This window comes from Pygocentrus nattereri, chromosome 10, assembly GCF_015220715.1.
Source record: "Pygocentrus nattereri isolate fPygNat1 chromosome 10, fPygNat1.pri, whole genome shotgun sequence".
Taxonomy (NCBI): Eukaryota; Metazoa; Chordata; class Actinopteri; order Characiformes; family Serrasalmidae; genus Pygocentrus; species Pygocentrus nattereri.
This window is the reverse complement of record NC_051220.1, coordinates 33,756,721-33,780,672: the sequence shown is the minus strand read 5'-3', so window position 1 is coordinate 33,780,672 and position 23,952 is coordinate 33,756,721. Positions and strand designations below refer to the sequence as shown.

Genomic DNA, 23,952 nt, shown 5'->3' with positions numbered 1-23,952 from the left:
CTGCATTAAAAACTGACATCAGTCGGTAATGGATATTACCACATGGGCTCAGGAACACTTCAGAAAACCATTGTCAGTGAACACAGTTCATCACTCCATCTACAAGTACAAGTTAAAACTCTGCCATGCAAAGCGAAAGCCATATATCAACAACACCCAGAAACGCCATCAGCTTCTCTGGGCCTGAGCTCATCTGAGATGGACTGACACAAAGTGGAAAAGTGTCCTGTGGTCTGACGAGTCCACATTTCAGATTGTTTTTGGAAATCATGGACGTCGTGTCCTCCAGGCCAAAGAGGAAAAGGACTGTCCGGATTGTTATCAGCGCAAAGTTCAAAAGCCAGCATCTCTGATGGTGTGAGGGTGTGTTAGTGCCCATGGCCTGGGTAACTTGCACATCTATGAAGGCACCATTAATGCTGAAAGGTACATATAGGTTTTGGAGCAACATATGCTGCCATCCAAGCAACGTCTTTTTCAGGGACAATGAAGTCCCTGCTTATTTCAGCAAGACAATGCCAAGCCACATTCTGCACGCGTTATAACAGCGTGGCTTTGTAGTAGAAGAGTACAGGTACTAGACTGGCCAGCCTGCAGTCCAGACCTGTCTCCCATTGAAAATGTGTGGAGCATTATGAAGTGCAAAATACGACAACAGACACCCCGGACTGTTGAGCAACTGAAGTTGTACATCAAGCAAGAATGGTAAAGAATTCCACCTACAAAGCTTCAACAATTAGTGTCCTCAGTTCCCAAACGCTTATTGAGTGTTGTTAAAAGGAAAGGTGATGTAACACAGAGGTAAACACGCCCCTGCCCCAACTTCTTTGGAACGTGTTGCAGGCATCAAATTCAAAATGAGTCAACATTTGCAAAAAACAATAAAGTTTATCCGTTTGAACATTAAATATCTTGTCTTTGTAGTGAATTTAATTGAATATAGGTTGAAAAGAATTTGCAAATCATCGTATTCTGTTTTTATTTATGTTTTACACAATGTCCCAACTTCACTGGAATTGGGGTTGTATTACTGCAACACAACTATTATTGAAAGTAAACTGAAAGACAAACCTGTTTTGATGTAATGTATTTCAGGCATTCATGTATAAATGATGTATTTGAACTGAGTGAATACAATGCAAAGTTTTCTCAGTGTACAACATTAACTTTAAGAAAAAAACATTTAATATAGAGTAGATATTAAGAAGTTATTCATTTAGGCTGCCCTCAATACCGAATAGACATGAGTGTAATGATTAGATTACATAAATACTCATACTAACACGTCTGTGCTCTGATGGTGTAATGTTGCCAAGCTGCAACAATTATCTGTAAACACTGGGGGTGCTCTTCTTATTTTACAGGCAACTATGTAGATGCTATGCTACTAATAAGGACAGACACTGATGACATGAGGGTCTTCGTTTATAACCCTCATTCATTTCATTCACGTCTAAAACAGAGACTCTTCAGCATGATCTTTATCATCCTGACTGTGTTACACTTAGCATCAGGTAAGCTTTTCGAACAGCAACTCAGAGTAAAACATTGTTTTATTTTAAATTATGAACTAAAATGATGTTTTCTCTCTTATTTCCAGCACAGACCTACGACATTCATCAGAGTCCTTCTTATTTGCTGATTTCTGCAGGAGACAATAATAAACTGCACTGTAATCACAGTGTTTCATCCTTCTCTATGATATTGTGGTATCAACAATCCACTGATGACACTTCCCTGAAGCTTATTGCGTATGTGCATTTCAAAAAACTAACTGTTGAAAGCTCTTTCGAGGGTCACTTTAACATTTCTGGAGATGGAGAAAAACACTCTACTCTTCATCTTCTCAAACTGAGAGCAGCTGAAGACAGTGCTGTGTATTACTGTGCAGCAAAAGAAGCACAGTGCTCCAAGTGCCCTCCCTCTTCTACAAAAACCTCCCACCTCCAGCACTACTGAATAATGCATTAATTAAATTAGAACCTTGTTACTATGTTTTTGTTTTTGCTTTTAATTGTCTTGATACCACTTGAATTAATTAGCTGTCCTTTATATTTGTTTGATATTTCAAACTAATCAAATCAATACAAATGATCCAAAACTGCTTTGAATAAAATGAACATATTCTACAATTAAGGAACTTGTTTCTTTCTCCTATAAAGATATTGTTTTGGAAATACAAGATTGTGTTACAGGGCTTACAATGCACGTCATATAAGCTGTATGCAAAAGTTTGGGCACCCCTGGCTCAATTACTCATTTTGCTCAATTACTCTACTTTGCCGTTATGAAATCTTTTGAGGATACTGTGTTTTGTTTAAGTGAAAGTAAGTTAGCACATCCTCAGCAGAGGACACATTTTTGCACATGTTAATGTATAATTAATTTTTACTTGTTGAGCTTAACATAATGGGGAAAAACAATAAAACACAATATGTGGACTGTGCAAAAAGTGTGGCTTTATTGATACATTTTATTTTCTCCTTTAAGTCAAGAGAAACTGTGTACTAAATTAGCAGAAAAATACTATGTTTTATTTTGTTGTAAAGAATGTGTTCTTATTTTCCCTTAGAAAAGCAATAAAACGTAATTTGACCAGAGGTATACAACCCCAATTCCAATGAAGTCCCTGCTTATTTCAGCAAGACAATGTCAAGCCACATTCTGCACGTGTTACAACAGCGTGGCTTCGTAGTAAAAGAGTGCGGGTACTAGACTGGCCTGCCTGCAGTCCAGACCTGTCTCCCATTGAAAATGTGTGGCGCATTATGAAGCACAAAATACGACAATGGAGACTGTTGAACAACTGAAGTTGTACATCAAGCAAGAATGGTAAAGAATTCCACCGACAAAGCTTCAACAATTAGTGTCCTCAGTTCCCAAACACTTATTGAGTGTTGTTAAAAGGAAAGGTGATGTAACACAGTGGTAGAAATGCCCCTGTCCCAACTTCTTTGGAATGTGTTACAGGCATCAAATTCAAAATGAGTGAATATTTGCAAAAACAATAAAGTTTATCCGTTTGAACATTAAATATCATGTCATTGTAGTGTATTCAATTGAATATAGGTTGAAAAGAATTTGCAAATTATCATATTCTGTTTTTTGTCTTTATTCTATCGTATATGTTTTTAAAATTTTATCGTATATGTTTTACACAACGTCCGAACTTCATTGGAATTGTACAAATTTTTGCATTCGAATGTACTTACTTAACATTACTTGTTTTTTTTTTTTGGATGTACACGCATTAATTACAATTTTTAACTGTACTTTAACTTTATGACCCAATTTATTTTGCCTAGCATATTTTTTTCTGGTCTGCATTTTATCCAACTTTACCTAATGTAAGCAAAAGCTTTGCAACCAATAATAACTGTATGTCATATAAGCGTAACTAATACCTGATCTATTAGTGTTGCAAGTTGGTCCTCCCTCATATGTGGGTGTTCCAATTTGCCACAGAAGTGATATAATCTCACAGTCACTACAGATGCTGACACTGAATGAGGCAGAGCTAAGATGATCAGTATTTTCATCACTTTTACCGCAGCACTCATAAGTCTTACTGGTAAATCTCCAACATGAGTGTAATAAGACAGTCTAATTATGGCTAGATTTATTTTAGAGAAAGTAATGATTCACTACTGTTCATACATCAACTGTTTAAATGCTAATTTAATCTTTAATTAATCATTAATCTTATTAATTTAATACAGGATGTGCTCCAGGTGGTAAGAATGTTCACCAGACTCCTCCTCACTTGGTCAAGAATAAGCAGGAATCTGCAGATCTTCACTGCTCTCACTCCATTCAGGACTATCAGGTTATGCTGTGGTACAAACAGTCTGAGAACAAGTTACATTTTCTTGGATATCTGAATATGCAGATCAAATATCCTGAAGAAGCCCTCAAAAACAAGACTGACTTAGATGGAGATGGCCGTAATAACGGCACACTTACTGTCAAAAATCTGCAGCCAAACGACAGTGCAGTTTATTTCTGTGCTGTGAGATACACAGTGCTGCAGATCACTGTGCACTTTAACAAAAACTGTCCTCCTTCAGAGCTGCACTAATGATCCACCTACTAGATCTTTACCTAAATGTGTAAAATCCATCTAAGAATGTCAAATATATGTTCAAAGCATGATCACTGATGACTTCATGTCAGCCAAGACGCTGAGATGAGGACTGTACATATATCACGTCTCCAAATTTATGTTCAATAATACATGCAGTGTTATCTGTCCTATGGGCCAACAAGCTTAAATGCTGAATAGAACGGAATAGATATGCAGTTCTGAAATGCATCAGAAGAGGGCACTATAAATCTGAAGTTTAAGACGTAATCCATTCATAAGACTTTTTAACATATGTACAGTGTCATCACAGTCTGAAGCAGGAATTCATCCAACACTGAGATTCAGCATGATCAGAGTTCACAGCATTATTATTATTATTTCATTTATGGGACTTCTCGGTAAGGTCTTAAACAATGTTCTGTTTGAGCATCTATTTTGATACTGTGATGTTCATTTCAACACCTTTTCTCTCATTCCAGGGTTTTCTCACAGTAATCGGGTCACCCAGATTCCTGCTCATCTCACTGGAAACCGTGAAAGATCTGCAACGATCGAGTGTTCACACAGTGTACCGAATTATGATCAAATTAACTGGTACAAACAAACCAACAGCCAGGAATTAACTTTTATTGGATATTTCTTAGGGAAGTCAACACCCAAAAAAGAGCCAGAATTCCAGGATAAAGTGAGCATGACTGGAGATGGAAATAGCAATGTCTCTTTAACCATCAGAAAACTTTCACTCACAGACAGTGCAGTGTATTTCTGTGCTGCATATTACACAGTGCTGCAGAGCTGCTCTATTCAGTGCAAAAAAGTCCTTGATAAATTGCCAGTACAGAAGCATTCAGACGTTATTAACACCTGCTTCTGTGGCCTGCTTTTGACTCACCGCCAGCTTTTACAAATAAGAAGCACTTGTACAGCTTTAGAAGCAACTGGCAATGAACCCACCAAAATAAATGTGTAACATGTTTAATACGTGAAAAGGCAAATGAAGAGTATTGAAAGGTAATATATGTTAAAAAAATGAGCAATGTATTATCATTATCAACATTATCAAATCTCACAAGGCACATGTAGATTCATGTTAGATGAATGAGTACACTTATGAAATATGGTACTTTACTCATCCATAAACATCGGTACATGAAACATTAAAGATGATAAACAAGCTATACACTATTAGGTCAAGAATGATAGCCTGAAAATCTAGAATTATTCTGAGGCTTTTTTTAAATTTTCTTATTGTTGTAATTCACAGAAATTATTATTTCTTTCTTCTTTTTTTGTGATGCTACCCATCCAGTCTGTAGGTGGTGCTGTAGCTTCACTCATTTGGTGAAGTGAGGGTTGTGGTCTGGTACTTCACACACCTCAGCTGTCTGAAAAACACACATTTATTTAGGCACAGTTTATTTAATTACCCTTATGATATCGTTCGTTATATTATTTGTTAAGTTTTGGAAGCATATTTTATTGATAAATAAAGATTTTTTGAAGGTTTTTTGGCAATTTAACCCCTCAGAAGCATGTGAATGCCAGAATTTTTTTTTTCTATTATTAAATGAAACCCAACTCATCAGATATGCCTTCTATTACAATCTGAATTTGGAAAACCTAAAAAAAAAAACTAAAAGTCTTCTTTTCACTCAATACTATATAGTATATATAAAGTAATACAGTATTAGCATAAAGTGCTCCTCCCGCAGATGTTTCCATTTCAGAGTTCACATTCATGGGTGTGATCATGCCATGTCACATCCTGCCTGACTGCTCATAATATGATGGCAGTTTCTGTGTTAAAATCTTAACCACTTAGTTTGGCTGATAGTTATAGCTTCCTAACATTATTTTCAATCAACATGATCAAATGTAACTTAAAATTCCTTATCCTCATCTGCTGTCTTCCAGGTAATATTGGTAGACGTCTGTTCAATATTAAATCTTGTCAACTAAATGAAAAAAATCTTTCATATTTTTTCTTTTCTTTCATTCTAGGTCTTTTCATTTGCAACAAAGTTGATCAAACCCCTGCTGATGTTTTGTGTTTGCCTAAGAAGACTGTGACCCTCTCCTGCAGCCACAGCATCCCTAGCTATAACATGATATTATGGTATCAACAAGCATATGGTGACACCAGCCTGAAACTCATCGGTTATGCAAGATTAAGCAGTAATGTTGCTGAAGAAGAATACAGAGATAATTTTAGCATCACTGGAGATGGGAGATCATCAGCTTTACACATTACACAAGCAAGACAAGTTAAGGACAGTGCAGTGTACTTCTGTGCTGCTTCTTATGCACAGCGTTACACATAACCTACCATATGAACAAAAACCCATCTAATCAGATTATCCACCTGCACACCCTGAGACACCCGCTTAGTAACAGGAGGCTAGCACTATCCCTTAGTACAGAGACTATTTGTATCAGACACACACACACACACCTTCTATGCCACTTCTCCTTCGGGGTCGCAGGGGGTGCTGGAGCCTATCTCAGCTGTCATGAAGCAAATACTGTAGAAATTTTTACAGCTCGTTTCTATGTTACACTTGGCCAACTGGATGTAACTGTGAAACCTATTTGGAGAGGACAAATAGAGATGGCAGCTGCTGTTGCCATGCTACTGTGAGTTTGTGTCTCTCCAGCTCAATTCGATACAGATGTGTGACCTACTACCTAGAATTTTGGATTAAAAGAAATGATCAATGAGCCAGGAGATCAATGAGCTGAGTAATGATGGTTATGTGTAGTGTCATCTACTTCCTCTGCCTCCTGCAGATCTACATCCAGTGCCAATTCCTGGCCTGCTTAGACTCAACTTCTAGCAAAACTCCAAGCTTAGTTCCACACCAATATGAATGAGGGTGTCTGCTGGGGCTGCGAGTTAATCACAAGAATTGATATCATTGATTCCTTGATCTCAAGCATCCCGGAATCAAAAGTCGACTTCAAAGTTTTAGACTGAGCTTTAGATTCCACAGAGTGATGTTCAAGTTTGCCAGAACCCAAGTGTGAGATATTTTGTTACTGTCTAGATAGATCCGGTGTCCTTCTCTGTTTCTTGGTTGTTGGAAATGGGATTATTGTGTGGGATCCACTCTTGGAATGGACATCTATTCCCCTCACTTGGAATCAGAATCAGAGCTCCCACAGGCCTGCTGCTCTTCATTTTCTTGCTTCTTGGTGTAAAAGGGCTGGGTTTCTGTCACTGAATCACCATCCTCAGATACTTTACTTGCACATCAGTTCTTCTGATGTTCTGTCTCTTCTGTTCTCATGCTCTGGCTCTGCCTTGGTGCCTCCCAAAATACCTCCTAAATTTGCAACAGTGACTGTCCTTTCCTTTACCCTCCTGTCCTGTCCTTTCCTTATTCCTATTGTCCTGTCCTGTCTTGTCTGGTCATAAAACAATTTCATTGCACCATAATTCAATAAAAATGTGAAAATCAAGGAATTCTCAGGGCTGCTTTACTGGGAACTGTCAAAGCATAAAATTAGGCAGCATCTTAAAGTTTCTTCACTAGACAAAGCATCTCTTTCTTAGATCACTGTACCCTGAATAAACAGTATTTAAGTAACCTCTCAATTGTATACACAATTAAAACATAATTAAGGATCTGTTTAGAGTCAAATGCACCCTTTAACTTAATTGCACATGAGTGTAATCTATGACAGGCCAGAGGTCCGTACTATATGGTGAAATGCAGAAAATACACTTTAGAAAATATTAATTCCTTATACACTAATTCAGGTCAAATGGTAGTAAGCATTTTTGCATTTAATAAGAGTAGAAGGACACATATCTGCTTTAGAAGGAGTAAATACACCAAGAACTAAAAACAATTAAAGAAATACACTGACATGCCCATTAAAGCCACAAAAAAATCTTAAGAGGCCTACAAACATTTCAGCTATTCTTATAAATTGTGTGACAGGATATCGTGAGGAAAAAAACTAAAGGTTAGGGTTATTTCCAGGAAAAAAACTCAAACAAACAGTTCGATCAGAAGAATTAAGAGTTCAAAATCATACCTCAATGAAAAAAAGCAAATCAAGCCTACTGACCTTAATTGTTGGCTAATCTGTGGTAGTTTCATTTAACAGTATTTCAACTACTCTGTTTTGGAAATACCTACCAAGTTTTCAAAGGACAGACCCCTCGTATATCCCCATTTGCAGTCCTTAACAAGTAGAGTTTTCAAGTATAATCTGTTCTTTTACATAAACTATAAATGTAGATATAACTGTCTTCCGCTTCATGATATTCTCGTAAAGATATGAGCTGGGGAGATAAATAAGTAATTGGAAAACTCTTCATACTATTTTCATTTTAGGTAATGGATGGTATACCAGAATATATCAGAAAAAAATGGTGGGTGTTTGTGATTTTATGAGATTTTATATAGTTAAGGATGAACTTGGATTGGAAAAACACGCTTTGTGATTAAACAAAAATTAAACACATTATCATTATATATAATGATTATCGTTATATAATGATAATTCTTATACTTAAATGCAGTCCAGAAACCTCTCAATATCACAATAAATGAAGACTAAATTACTGAGATCAAATATGCATACACTGTAAAAGACATAAAAGAGCACATACTGTGGTACGAACAATAAGGCAATGGACTTCATCAAATCTCAAATTTATAATTGCTTTCACTTGCTTTTTGTCAGCATTTCAAACCAATAAAACATTTTTCTTATTAACAACAGTGTTGTGAATTTCTAGAAAACAGCACATGCAAATGAACATTTATTTGTGAATCAAAGCTTTTTATATGAACCTGTCAGTTCTTCCTCCAAGCTCTGTTAAGGAGGGAGTTAACTGTATGACTGATATGACATCATTTCCTGTATCTAAAACTAGAGTTTGAATTATGCCATCTTAATTCATTCTGCACTTTAGCAAGAGCCAGCATGAACAGAATCTTTATAATACTGCTTCAGTCGCTGTACTGGATAAAAGGTAACCAGAAAATGCTCAGATGTACCTGCGTGACATTATACCAGTGTAACTGCTATACATGCTTATGAATCCTAACAGAACAGTAATCAGTGGGGAAGTTGTGACAGTTTGATCTATTGTTTATTCACAGGTGTTGTGAGAGCAGATGATGTGATTCAGTCAGATATAATCTGGGCTCAAATGGGTCAATCAGCCACAATTGAATGCAGACACACAAAGGGTGCAACTTACAATGAGATGTACTGGTACATTCAGCACCAAGGAGAGTCTATGAAGCTTGTTGTTATCACAGCCACCTATATCCAACAACCAGAGTTTGGAGAAGGTGTTCATGAGAATAAATTTTCAGCCAGTAAAACAGTTGCTGAGAGTGGATCATTAACAGTGACAGATCTGGATTCTACTGACAGTGCTGTGTATTACTGTGCAGTGAGAGAACACAGTGTCATCACCACAGGGGGAAGCTGTACAAAAACATACTGTGTGCTGTGTGTGTGTGTTTTGCATTTTGCCATAGTTTGTTGTATTGCATTTTGCCACAGTTTAACACAGTGTAATTAACTGATTTCAAATTTCAAATTACTTCTATCAAAATGTAATTGAGAATTTATTGGAAAAGCTACGTAGTAGTCATTGCATTACTTTAGTTTCAATCACAGTAAACATTATTTAAAAGACTTGTCACTATTCCTGCCTCTGGACAAAACACAGCTACAGATATGCTTCAATAAAACTATAAATTTGGCTATTGCTATTTGAAAACCTTCTCATATTTACAAAAAAAATTGTAAATTATGTACAATGATCATTTAGAAATTTTATGAACAATAAATTTGTTTGTAATGCATTATCTTTATGTTTTAATGCATTGCCCTAAAATGTTTGAGTAATGCAAGCAATGAAATTATTGTTATGTGAGTATCTATAAGGTGATTGCAAGAATGTAAGCTGTAATACATCACAAAAATTATAATATAATAATTATATATATATATATATATATATATATATATATATATATATATATATATATATGTGTGTGTGTGTGTGTGTATATATATAATATAATATTATATATATATATACACACACACACACACTTCACCACAATGTACTAAAGTTGTACTGAGCCTCATGAACTTGTTTTGAGGACAAGCTGCTACAATTTCTGTAACAGACTGGGGGCGCTCTAATTCATGTTTGGAGCACGGTGTACTTATGATGATGCTTGTAATGCTCTCTTACAATAGTGTCCGGTCTTCATGTCAGGAAGATCTTCCTAACCAGTTTCTAAAGTGCAGACTCTTCAGCATGAGGAGACAGATCCTGATTGTGCTGACTGTCTTACACTCAGTCTCAGGTAAACCTTTCAGATAGTCTGATGAAGCCAAGTATTCTGTTATTTTAGACTGTACACTAAAACACACCTTCTTTGTTTTCCAGGACAGAACTATGACATTCATCAGAATCCCTCTGTGTTGTTTGGTTATTCTGGAGAATATCGTCAACTCCACTGTAATCACAGTGTTTCAAACTTTTACAATATATTATGGTACCAGCAGTCCATTGGTTTGCCAATGTATATTACAAAAATCCAAATGTTGAAAACTCTTTCGAAGGCCACTTTAATGTGTCTGGAGATGGTGCTAAACACTCTACTCTTCATCTCCTCAAACTGAGACCTGCTGAAGACAGTGCCGTGTACTACTGTGCTGCTAGTCAAGCACAGTGCTCCAAGAGTCCTCACTCTTCTACAAAAACCTCAAGCGCTACTGAAATGGTACTTACTTTGATAGACCTCACATTTCTTCTCCTTACATAAAAATGTTATATTGATATTCACAAGGGCTGGGAGGGTTACTCACCAGGGGATATTTTGGTTTTTCCATTTGAAAAACAAATTATTCAGTAAATGCATGAAATAAATGTAAATTATTATGGTATTTATTTATTTATTTATTGTAAAAGTTCCCCTCAAATGAACAGAAAATGTGTTTTATGATCATACACATATTGTTATATGTTTACAATTTACTGCTGAAAGCCAAAAATCTTAGCCGCTCTATTTCTTTTACAACAACGATTTTTACAGAACATATGACTGAAGACACGCCTTTTTTAATATAAGGGTTTAAAATTACATTACCCATCTGTTCAACTGGAGAGAAGACAGTTACAGCTCTCATATGATGCCCACCTTTTGAATGTAGCTTATGAAATCTAAAAGTTATGAAGAATATGACAAAATGTATTTTGAAGCCACCGGTGGTCTCAAGGAGTTAAAAAGGTTTAAAAAATTTATCTTTTCACAGATTACTAATTATCTGTTTAAAAATTTAACTATAACCTAATCCAAAGGATTACAATTTGAATGTACTGCAATGTGATCACTCTCCATTACTTTGGAGATACTTATCATTTTAAAGTCATATATCTTCACAAAGACAAGAAAAAAATCAAGAAATGTTCATCACTAATTTTACTTAACACAAAGAAACCAGGAAAACTGCTCTGTTTCATAAAACAAAATGAGAGGTTATGGGTGACTTAACTGTTTGTTTTATTTGTGCAATGTGTATGTCCATTTGCAAATCGATAGAGAAGCCAGGACATAATCAGCTGATATTGACACACAAATCATCTCTGATCTCATTTTTAACAAAATAGTCAGATCTAATTAGAGTAATACATGGCAAGAGCAGTGAGAAAGGCAACAAGCTCTGAAATCAAGGCACAGCTCTCCAGGAAAATGTTTTTTTAAGAAAAATGAAAAGAAATGGTGCATCCAGATCAGTACAAACAATGCCGTTCGGTTGCTCAGTGGTGGTGAGCGCCCTATTCCACATCATTTTATTACATAACTTCTTTTGAGACCCCTTACCATAACTATTCTATTCTGGCCATTCTAAAAAGTCTGACTGGACATTACTTATATAATATCTGATAAAAGGCCTGTACTGGATCATGCTTCATACTGGTGTGTCACTGTTTGTGATGTAATTTGTAGGCACTGCTTTATCAGCTCTCTGGACTTTTGGCAGTGCACAGAATGCATTGTGTACTGTGAGTGTAAAAGGCATTAACTTCACATGAGAACTAAGTAGGATCTGACTGGTTTTGTTACAAATAATCAATCTACACATATTAACATTTTACACGTTTCATTTGAAAACTACTAAAATAATAAATTCTATGAAAGAGATCAAATTGAAACCGCTCACACATGGTAACGCTTTTTTAATATTTCAGAACTGTTAATGTTAAGTCCGTTCAGCATAAACTTCTGGCAGGTTTACATTGAACAAATGTGATGTGCAGCTAGACAAACTGTGGAAAATGTCAAGCTTACCCTGTAATCTATAATCTGATTACTGTCTTTTTTATTGTTATTGTAATGGATTTTGTAACATCTATTCCATCACTACCATACCCTGATCTTTACATAAGTAAATAGCAATATCACACCTGACTTAACCTCTGCTGAATCACTGAAAATCATATAATTTGTAGCTGATCTATTATTACTGCAAAAGTTGCTCCTGTCTTATATGTGGGCGTTTCACTTTGCAACAGTGGATATATAATCTCACAGTCACTACATATGCTCACACTGGATCAGGAAGAGTTAAGATTATGATTATTTTAATCACTTTTACTGCAGCACTCATCTGCCTTACCGGTATACCTGTAGACTTTACATCTTATTTTAAAGCCTAGTTTTATATTTAAAGGTCATGTTATAATACAGTTCACATGTACTGTTTACTAAATTAACTCAGTGTATTATTTTAATACAGGATGCATTCCTGGTGGTAAAAATGTTCACCAGAGCCCTCTTCATTTGATTTCATCCCTCAATAATAGGGATGAATCTGCAGATCTTCACTGTTCTCACTCCATTCAGGACTACTGGGTTATGTTGTGGTACAAACAGTCTGAGAACAACCAGTTACATCTTCTTGGATATCTGAATATGGATTCAAAATATCCTGAAGAAGCACTAAAATCCAAGATCGCGTTAGATGGAGATGGGCGTAATAACGGCACACTTACTGTCAAAAATCTGCAGCCGAACGACAGTGGAGTTTATTTCTGCGTAGCAAGTCAGACACAGTGTTGCAGATCATTGTGCTCTTTAACAAAAACCTTCTTCCTTCAGAGCTACACTATTTTTTATCTACTCAGGCCCAGTTCTATGGGTGGTGCAACAGCAAGCAAACATTGCATTTAAATTGTGCACCCTTAGATGAGCTTTAGGTGAAATATACTCAGATAGCCTGCTTAACTTAGCTTTGGGGCAGTCGTGGGCTGGAGGTTAGGGAACCAGCCTCGTGACCGGAAGGTCGCCGGTTCGATCCCCAGAGCCAACAGCACATGACTGAGGTGTCCTTGAGTAAGACACCTAACCCCCAACTGCTCCCCGGGCGCCATGGATTGGGCTGCCCACCGCTCCGGGCAAGTGTGCTCACTGCCCCCTAGTGTGTGTGTGCCCACTGGTGTGTATGTGGTGTTTCACTGCACGGATGGGTTAAATGCGGAGGTGAAATTTCCCCGTTGTGGGACTAGTAAGTGTCTCTTAATTTTAATAACGCCTACCATAGACCTGTACTGTAGTGTGAATACATTTTAGTTATGTAGAAGTCTACTATGAAGGCTAATTAGTCTACATTGTGCTTATACATCTGATAAAACATGGATAATTCATGTTATCACTGCAAACGGCATATTGTACTACAGTTAGCATTCTCTTGTCAATAGCATAGTGCATGTTCGCTCATGTCAGGGAAATGAATCAAGCATAGCAAGTAGGCTTACTGTCATGTAGCGTGAAGTTCATGGACAATTTTTTTTTTCATGTAATCCCGGTCACTCATTTACATATAGTTTTTAACCACATATTTATAAATCACAGGAACTGTCTAAATATATGAAATACCTTTTAAGGGCATGGCCACTGATAAATTTCAACAGAATGTGTTTTTACAGCCAGGATGAAGACTGTACTCACACATTTCCCCAAACAGCGTATATTCCACATTACCCAAACTTCTGAACAAGTTAAGTGCTCATCAGCAATGCACTTCTAAAATTCACCACAAGGAGGTGCCATGATGATGTTTAGAGGTAGCTCTATATTATATTACATAAAGTCAGACATTTAACCTTCAGTACCGTGTCATGACTGCCTGAAGCAGGAATGAATCCAACATTGACATTCAACATGATCAAAGTTGACTGCATTATTTTTTTTTTAACATTCCTATTTGGTAAGATTTCAAATATTTAATCTTTGATGAATTTATAACACCTATATTAATATATATTCTCTTTTTCCAGGGTTTTCTCATTGTAATAGTGTCATCCAGACTCCTCTTCATCTGTTTGAAAACCGTGATCAATCTCCAACGATTGAATGTTCTCACACAGTAAAGAATTATGATCAAATCTACTGGTACAAACAAACCCAAAGCCAAGAGTTGACTCTGTTGGGATATGTCTATGGAAGGTCAGAACCCAAAAAAGAACGAGAATTTGAGACTAAAGTGAACATGACTGGAGATGGATACAGCAAAGTCTCTTTGACCATCATAAATCTTTCACTCACAGACAGTGCAGTGTATTTCTGTGCTGCATATTACACAGTGCTGCAGAGCTGCTCTATTGCAATGCAAAAAGGCCCTTGAAAAATTGCCAGTACAGAAGTGTTGAGACGTTAGCAACACCTGGATTTGTGGCTGCTTTTGACCCACAGCCAGGTTCCACAAAATAATAAGCACTTGTACAAACTTAGAAGTAACCGTCAAAGTCATCTTTATGGGTATATGTTATGACACTTATCATTTCTAATTAATTGTCCCTTTTTTAATCCATTTTTAAAAATGACAACACTGAGATAATAATAAATATTGGACAAACCACTTCCCATTAAATTACCTACAGATACTTTAAGTATTTATAATGTTAAGGTTAGGTTAATTTTACATTAGGGCTAGTGTTCAGGTTTAAGGTTCGATTTGATACAATTATTACATCGATTACACTCAAAGGGAAATTCAACTGATTTTTCAAAATTTCTGCATAATTAAACTGTTAATATATAAACAAGTGTTTAATAATTCCTCTAAAGACACATATAAGAAAGTTACATGCAAAGGTTACAAAGGAATCCACTACTTCATGCTCAAAACAGTTTAATGATAAGATTTTGGACTAAAACATACTTTAAGAACTTCACATTGCTTTAATTTCATACTTATAGCAGAAAAGAAATAGCAGTGTTATTATATTCCAACACTATAAACAGTATCATGCACAATTAAAGCTTGTGAATTCAACATCACCATCACTCTAAAGAAATCTGACTCCAGTTGCCCTTTTGTATTTATTAGATATTTAGCTGAATGTAAGTTAAAGACAAGATGAGCGTTCTTTTTTCTTCTGCCTCTTCTGTTTCTTCTGTCTCTTCTGTTTCTTTTGTCTTACCTATTGCCTGTCTACTCTGGTTACTTTTCCCTTATGTTAAATTGCAGAGTGCCCAATAACTGACCACACAGTCAGCAGATGTCTACTTCAATGAGATGTTTTCTTACAATAGATCGAGTCCTTGTCCCTAGTAGTGACACAAACAGCTACTTGTAGGGGTTACAGAATGTCTACTGTCATTTGTATAGGTGCAACAGCCACTTGTATACCTCACAACAGAAAGTATGTTGTCCTGACATAATCCTTAACAGATGAACCAATAACTGTAGGGCAAATACTCATAATAAAGTCCTGCTTGGGAAACCTTCTGGGCAGATTGAGTTTGGCGGCAGAAATGAACAGCATGCTCTTCAGATAAAATCATCATTCCTATGAAACCTGGTCTCCTGACTCTCTTCAATGGCAAAGACAAAGATTTACGACAGTATCTCCACAACATCCACAGTGCACTGTCAAAGGATTACTAAAATAATATTCTAACCAGCAATATTATCCTAACAGGTACGGTAGCTAGGAGAACGCACCATTATTTGGACAAATTTTGTACTGACTACAGGTTTGCACCAAGTTGCTATGCATTAGCATGCTTTGATTTTGACACAGTGCCTGTGTAGCTAAACATCTGTAGGTGGTGCTGTAGCTTTACTGATTTACTGAAGTGGGAGAAGGTTACAGTCCGATACATCTCTCAGATCCAGAAAAACTGTTCAATCCATGAAAATATGTCACAGCATTAAAGTGAGACTGATCTATTCCAGCCACATAACAGGTCAGTCCATTAACAGTGAAGTTCTGTGACCTCCATATGATGTTATAAAGAGCTCCGGCCAAACTGCTCCAATCTGTCTATAACAAAATAGTATCAAAAACACGGCTAACAAAACATCCACCTCAAAATAGCCAAAAAAAAAAAAAAAAAAGGCAAAGAATGAAAGGAAGAAGCTTGCTGGGGAAAGAGAAACGTCTGGAAGCTTGGAGAACTTTCAATTTCACATTCATGGGTGTGAAATGTCACATCCTGCCTGACCTGCTGATAATATGACACCAGCTCCTGTGTCAACGTTTAGTCACTTAGCTTAGCTGTTAGTGATGACTTTCTTCCACTAGGTTGACTCAGCATGATCAAATTTCTCTTTAAATTCATCATCTCCTTCTGCTGCCTCCCAGGTAATATCAGTAGCATATTATAAGTAGACCAATTAATATTAAAACCTCTTAATACATAAAATATAAAAAGCATCACTTTTCCTTCATCCTAGGTCTCTTAATTTGCAACAAAGTTGATCAGAGTCCTGCCGATGTGCTGTGTCTGCCCAAGACGATGATAAAGCTCACATGCAACCACAGCATCTCTAACTATGATACAATATTGTGGTATCAGCAAGTGCATGGAGACACCAGCCTGAAACTCATTGGTTATGCAAGATACAGCACTAGTAAGGATATAGAGAAAGAATATAAAGATAATTTTAACATCACTGGAGATGGGAGTTCATCAGCTTCTCTACACATTAAACAAGCAAGACCTGTCAAGGACAGTGCGATGTACTTCTGTGCAGCTTACTATGCACAATGCTACAGATGGCCTAACGTAAGAACAAAAACTTATTGATGTATTCACCTGCATATTTCAGTACATCTTTTAGCAACAACAGACATCCTACCAAACAGGAAGCTAGATAATAAAATTTTCGATTTTTTTTTTCTTTGATCGTTTCAACTTTCAGGGAGTGGTGAAGCCAAAACAGTTGTTTTAAGCTCTGTGCTGATGTAGCATTTGACTATTTTGCCGTTATTCATTAATTAATTTATTTTAAAATATATTTAGCAAGATTGATGAATAAATAAAAACAAGAAACCACCATGAAAAAATATTACTGACATAATTTATGATGAATAAATTGGTGAAACTATAAACATTTCAGTCTTGAATCCTCCCTTGACTAGTACCACCAACGTATGTGGATTGGACCTGTTGCACCAAGTTTGGCCAACTGGTAGGAGGGGATGTCACCAAGGAATGTTTTTTGAGACGGCTCTTTACTTTACTTTTACTGTGGCTGACAAGACCCAGCACACTGCAAATAGAAATAGAAACGGAGCTGTAAACACAGAAAACAGTCTCATCACAATAAAAACATTTGCGCTGTATTTTACAAATGCTCTACAAAATAATAAAACATGCTGCAAATTCCATCACCAGCTCTTCAGTGTTTCTAAATATTGCAAAGTATTTGCGAAATGTAGTTCAGGTGTAGTTATTCCTATGAAAGTGCTTTCTGTATTTACAGTGTGTTTGTGCAAAGCAGTTCTGGTGTAATCAAGCTGATTAAAGTATATTCAGCGCATTTATGAGTTTGCAACGTTTTTTTTATTGAACTATGCATTAGGTCTTGTTGGCTACCACACTCTGACTCTGCCTGCAGGCATTAATGTTAGGTTAAATCTCATATTATGAAGAGCCTGTGTCAAAGTGAGGTGATTAAGGATGATGCTGTTGCTGTCTAAAACAACTCATTTATATCCAAAACAGTAACATTACTGGTGAAGTCAAAACACTCTTAACTTTTAATGCAAGTTAATGTCAAAACGTTTTATTCCAAGTAATCTTGGACCATTCCTATTGGTCCACTCATCATGACATTTTCATGTAACGTAAAGGACAGCTGCTGTCTTTACATGATAGAGATATACTACATATTTCATTGGACAGTAATAATATATTTGATGAACCACAAAAATTTGAGGAATAGCGCCCAGCCTTGGCTCCTGTAAGTCCTGCAGAACCACATCCAATGCCAATTCCAGGCATGCTGGGCTCCAGTTTCTAGCCAAACACCAAACCTAGTTCCAGCTGAAGAGTGATCTGGTTCCCCCATTCTTCTGACCTCCTCTGCTTACATCCTTTGAAATGTCAAACACTGACCAAACCTTTGGTTTCTATATTATTAGTTGGTTGTGCATTCAAATCACTTCAGTTCAGTTTAAAGTGTACCTTTTACAATGGTCACCACAATGCAGTTTTACAGAAACCAAAGTTTAAACCCAAGTGGTCAGTGGCAGGAAAGGAGGAACCATGACTCAAAAGAGGAACCTATCAGTATCTGGGCCTCAAAGCAGACTGGAGTTAAAATAAGAGAAGATGTTATGAGTAAGAATACACAAAGCAATTAAAACATCCAGATCCAAGAGTTGGGGCTGTGAGAAGTTTGATATGTATAGGTGAATTACTCCTATAACTCACTATATGATCTTCTATATAGAAGATACTTCAGGCTGGCTGAGAACAGATCAGATGAGAGAGGCGTGGCAGAGTTGTTAAGAGCTGAATCCTCTAGAGGTCACACTTCACCACTGCCACTTACAGTAGTATTTGATTTACCTTGAATAGAACAAAGAGCATGGCTGGAATAACACTTTTAATTCTACTTTTACCAACTGGTAAGGCAATATATCCTTGTATTACGCGATTTTCATATTGATAAATTTTGTTTTAAACTTACATAGAATGCATGTTAAATACATCCATCTGGTGACAATTTGTACAAATCATCTGAATAGAATTGCAACTGCTCGCATTATATTTCCCCTCTATTATATACAGTGTTAAATATACTCTCATTTTTGGTTTTGTTTCAGGTTTGTCTTTAAAACAATCTCCTGATATTTTTGCAAATGAAGGTGAAAACGTGACCCTGAAGTGTGCTCAAATCAAGACCACATATAATGGCATGTACTGGTTCAGACAGAGACCTGCTGTACCACTGGAGCCCATTGCATACTACTATATTAACATGCCAACAGTGGAAGATAAATTTGAGAAAAAAGTGTCTGCTGTACGTACAGGAGCTTCTCTGGATCTCACTGTGAAGACAGTGCAGAGCACAGACAGTGCTGTCTACTTCTGTGCAAAGCAGGATGCACAGCAAGAAGGCCTAATCTTTAACCTCAACAAGAACTACACCACCTTCTTCACAACAGACACTCAACCAACACCTGCAAGCTGCAGGACAACAAAATGACACCGTAAAAATAAAAAAGGATGTATACATAAAAGGGTGCCAAAAGCTCTATGATCGAGGGGAAACAATGCTGTGATATCACTTCCTGTCATCTCAATTTTGTAGACAAGTGTTCTGTTGATCTTCTCCGCTGAAAGGAAGAGAGATCACCATGATCATTCTACTCTTTTTATCTCCTGCCATATTGTCTGGTAAGACTTAAACTCAGTTTTAACTTTCTGTGATTATTACTAAAGTAATTGAGGTCATTAAAAGTCACCTTAATTAATGTGTTCTTGTCTTTAGGTTTGGTTGCATGTCATCAGGTTGAGCAGTCCCCTCCTCATCTACTGAAGAATCGCACAGAATCTGCTAAACTCTCCTGTTCGCACTCAGTCAAAGAGTTTGAACACATACTTTGGTTTAAGCAGTCCAAAGATGGGAAATTCATTTATCTTGGATACCTCAACCTCAAAAATCCTTATCCAGAAGATGAATATAAAGGCATAATTCAGCTTGATGGGAATGGAAACAGTGCTTCCACGCTCACCATTAACAATCTAACACCAAAAGACAATGCTGTTTATTTCTGCGCAGCACGGAGACACAGTGTCTCAAGTCTCATCCTTCCTGCACAAAAACATACAGCTCAGTAAGAATGTACATGAGAGCAGTGCCTCTTACACACCTGCAACAAACCACTCAAATATCAGATGCTGTGAAACACATGCTCTTGTCTTTAGTCTGTACTATCTTTCCTACATTTCCCCATATTCTTGAATGTTATGTTTATGGATTATTTCACCAAATTGGTTCAAAAACCTTTTAGACTTCTGACTGGACTTGGACTTTGGAGTTACCGTATACCTTATTTTTCATTTAACTTAAAGTAAATGATTGCACATTCCAGTTGTCACTAATCTGTCACAACAGCACCACAACTTTACAAAATGTGCCAGGAATGACAATTTTAGGTCAATTTGAGCAGAATTCAAAAACACTGGCCAGTGCATGAGTAGCAAGTACAGTTTCAGGTGTACACAAATATCATAATATTTAGCATGTCATCATAACATTAATAACATGTTATAATGAGGCATCAGAGGCAAATGTACTTTATAAAATGTCTAATAAGTGTCAACCAGGCTGAAACTTGTAAAAGTAAAGTAACGTAACTGCCACCCATCACAGTTTTGTCAGCGATCTAGCTAGACCTGTATCGTTCAAATGTTATTTAGGCCCCTTCTCAAATAAATGTACATTAGTAGTTCAAATCATGTACAGTTTATTGTTACACATTCTTCATTATTCAACTGTTAAACTTAAAAATTATTCACCTACACTGAAGGTGACTGATATCACTGAAGGAATAGATCTGAAGAACGTTAAGGAGATACTATCAGTTAAGGAGATACTATCAGTTAAAATCAATACCAAATTTGATTGAGAAAACTGAGAAAATATATTTGTCATTACAACCATGAAATTCTGTCACCCAACTGTAAACATGCATACAGAGCAAAATCACAGTCTTTCTGATGGCACCAACTGAGACTGAATTCATCTATACTTTGTATAATCAAATAATATATTTAGGGCCTTGCACCTTGTATAAGAGAGAGGAGACAACACTGCTTGACTTCAATACATTTGCTTGATCTGTGTCTGTTGTAAGTGGATAAATCTGGTCTTACTAGATCTGTGTTTAATACAGATTATAAAGAGACAGACCTGCTGTGTGCCCACGTGACCAAATAGTCATTTTTGATCACCATTTTTCTGTCTGTCACTACTAAAAGTTTATGATGAACAGACATTCTGGGGCCATGAAAAAAAACCCTCCCCCTCCTCCTCAGTGCAGGCTTGGCCTTCCCATAAATAATCCTTTAGTGAAAGTCTACTAATAATGCAACGAGGAGATGGAGGAGCTGACATGTTTTTGATGTCATTTCCTCAAACTGAACTTCAACAGCAGTGTGGAGCTCACACCCTCTTCTGCCATTATCACGATTCAGTATGATCAGTGTTATCATCACCTTAACTTTCTCACTTCGGTGGACTCCAGGTATAATATTTTACAAAATGCTAAAGATAATGGTACCTGATTTTTTTCAGTGACCAAAAACTAAACTCGTCATTTGTTGTCTATTAGCTTTTTCAGAAGACAATGGTGTCACTCAAAGCCCCAGAGTACTCTGGGTTGAGAAGGGAAATTCTGCTGAAATTAACTGCAGCCAAACTAAAGGTGCTGCCTACTCTCAGATGTACTGGTTTCAACAGCAACAAGGGAAGCCCATGGAGCTCATAGTATTTACAACAACCAGTAGAAAAGATTTTGGCTCCTCTGATCAGAACAAATTCTCTGCCACTAAAGAAAAAGCTGAAAGTGGATCTTTCACTGTGAAGAATGTGGAGTCAGACGACAGCGCTCTGTATTTCTGTGCAGTGAGCCAACACAGTGATATAGTCCTATTACACTGCTGAACAAAAACACCTGTTTTGATGTTACTGTATTGACTATTAGAACAGACAGGGGGACTCTTCACCTAGTTAATGAATGGTATCCTCTCATTATTCCAATCAAGGAGCGAATGAGCATATTACAAATCAAACCAATCTCATGGACCTCTTGCACAGGCCTTAACCCTTTGAAACTTAAGCTTTTTTATTTAGTTATTAATCATAAAACCTCATACAGTTACTAAGTGTATGATGGGCATTTAGGCTTTAAGGGAGTTGCAATATTCAGTAAGTACTATTTTGGAGAACAATGCTGGACCTCAATCAGTGCACCTTGGTAGAGGCTTAGATGTCTACACTGATTCTCTATATTTGAAATGAAAGAGGGTATACTTTGGCATGGTTCACAATAATCCTTTATGGTTTCTATATGGACCTTTTTTGAAAATGGTTCTATATAGCCCCAAAATGGTTCTTCTATTATTACAAGTTTGAATCGTGACAATAGTAGAACATTTTTTAGTACTCCCATCAAAAACATAGAACCATCGTTTTTAAGAGTGTAGATCAAGATTTTTTTCACAATACAGGGAAAAAGAAAAAAGGAAAAAAACTGTTTGTTGTTGTACATTCCATTTATTACACATGATATATATTAATAAATAAGTTGCAAATTTAAAATATAAATTTGTAAATGATACATCTCATTAATACATCGCTTCAAATATTATTAATTATTATAATCTTATAGTCTTACTTCAACTTTGCATCGTAACTTTTGGAGGCAAATAATGGTGAGGATAGTGTCTGTCTTCTTCTTTAAAACTTATTCTGAATCACTACCTAAAGTCAATTGAATATAAACCAAACAACACACATTTATTCTGTATTATTAAATTAAAGTATTCAGATCATTAATCCACCAGTTCAGCCATCATGGAAAGGATCAATTAGATTGTCAATTAGAAGTAGAGAACAGATTTTATTTAAAGCAGGGTTCTCAAATTCAAATAGCCTGGGGGCCACTAGCCAGACGGTCTTATCCAAGAGAGGCTGGTAGAAAAAAGGTAGGGAAAAGTAAATATTACTACTATTATTATTACCTTCATCATCATCATCATCATCATCATCATCATCATCATCATCATCATTATTATTATTAATTGTAGCAATATAAATACACTGTCTAATAAACATTGTAGCATTTAACTGGATCAAATCAATCTAATAGAGAGCAGCTGTATCCGCTCTCAGTGGATTTTGACATGTTGCATCTAACGCAGTGTCATGACTGAATCAGGCCCATGGTGGACCTGCTGGCCAGTGCTTTGAGATTCATAATGTAGAGAAAGGACTGTTTCCTTATTTTAAAGGTTTAGTTGATATTTAATAATAATAATAATAATAATAATAATAATAATAATAATAAAGGAGTTTCTAATTACCTTATCACACTGAAAATACAAGAGAAATCCAGAATTTCTAGAAGTCAATTCAGTTTAAGAAAAAAAACAAAATCTGATGTCATGATTACTGGCACCCCTATCAAATCTTAAGAACAAATTAATAACTCAGGCATGTTCCTATTTATACTCCTTCTGAGTGTTCAAGAACAATGAAGCAGTCTTCCATGACTACCTGGTTCACTGGGGTAGTAATATGACACAGAGCACAAATTTGCATGTACATCATGAAGTGTAGAGAATAAACAAATCAAACAGACAATAACATTTTGATCATAATAAATCTGACAATACCTATTAAAATAGCTACACACCTAAAAATTCTCATATTCACTGCTATGACCATAATTAACAAGTTTGAAAAAAATCAGCAGTAGCTGACCAGCCTAGCAGAGGACGTGTATTTATTTACCCCCATGCACAGGGAAGAGAACAGCTAAAGAGGCAACAGCTATTTGGAGAGTGTATCAGAAG

General features: G+C 36.4%; 2 gene segments (V, D, J or C); both read left to right on the top strand.

Annotated features, from left to right (window-relative positions):
• Positions 1-23,952, top strand: part of LOC108423472 — a 147,083-nt gene that overhangs the window by 20,242 nt on the left and 102,889 nt on the right.
• On the top strand, positions 19,626-20,318 carry LOC108423473. The segment is given in 2 exon segments: positions 19,626-19,767; positions 19,862-20,318. Coding segments are annotated over 2 exon segments (390 nt in total).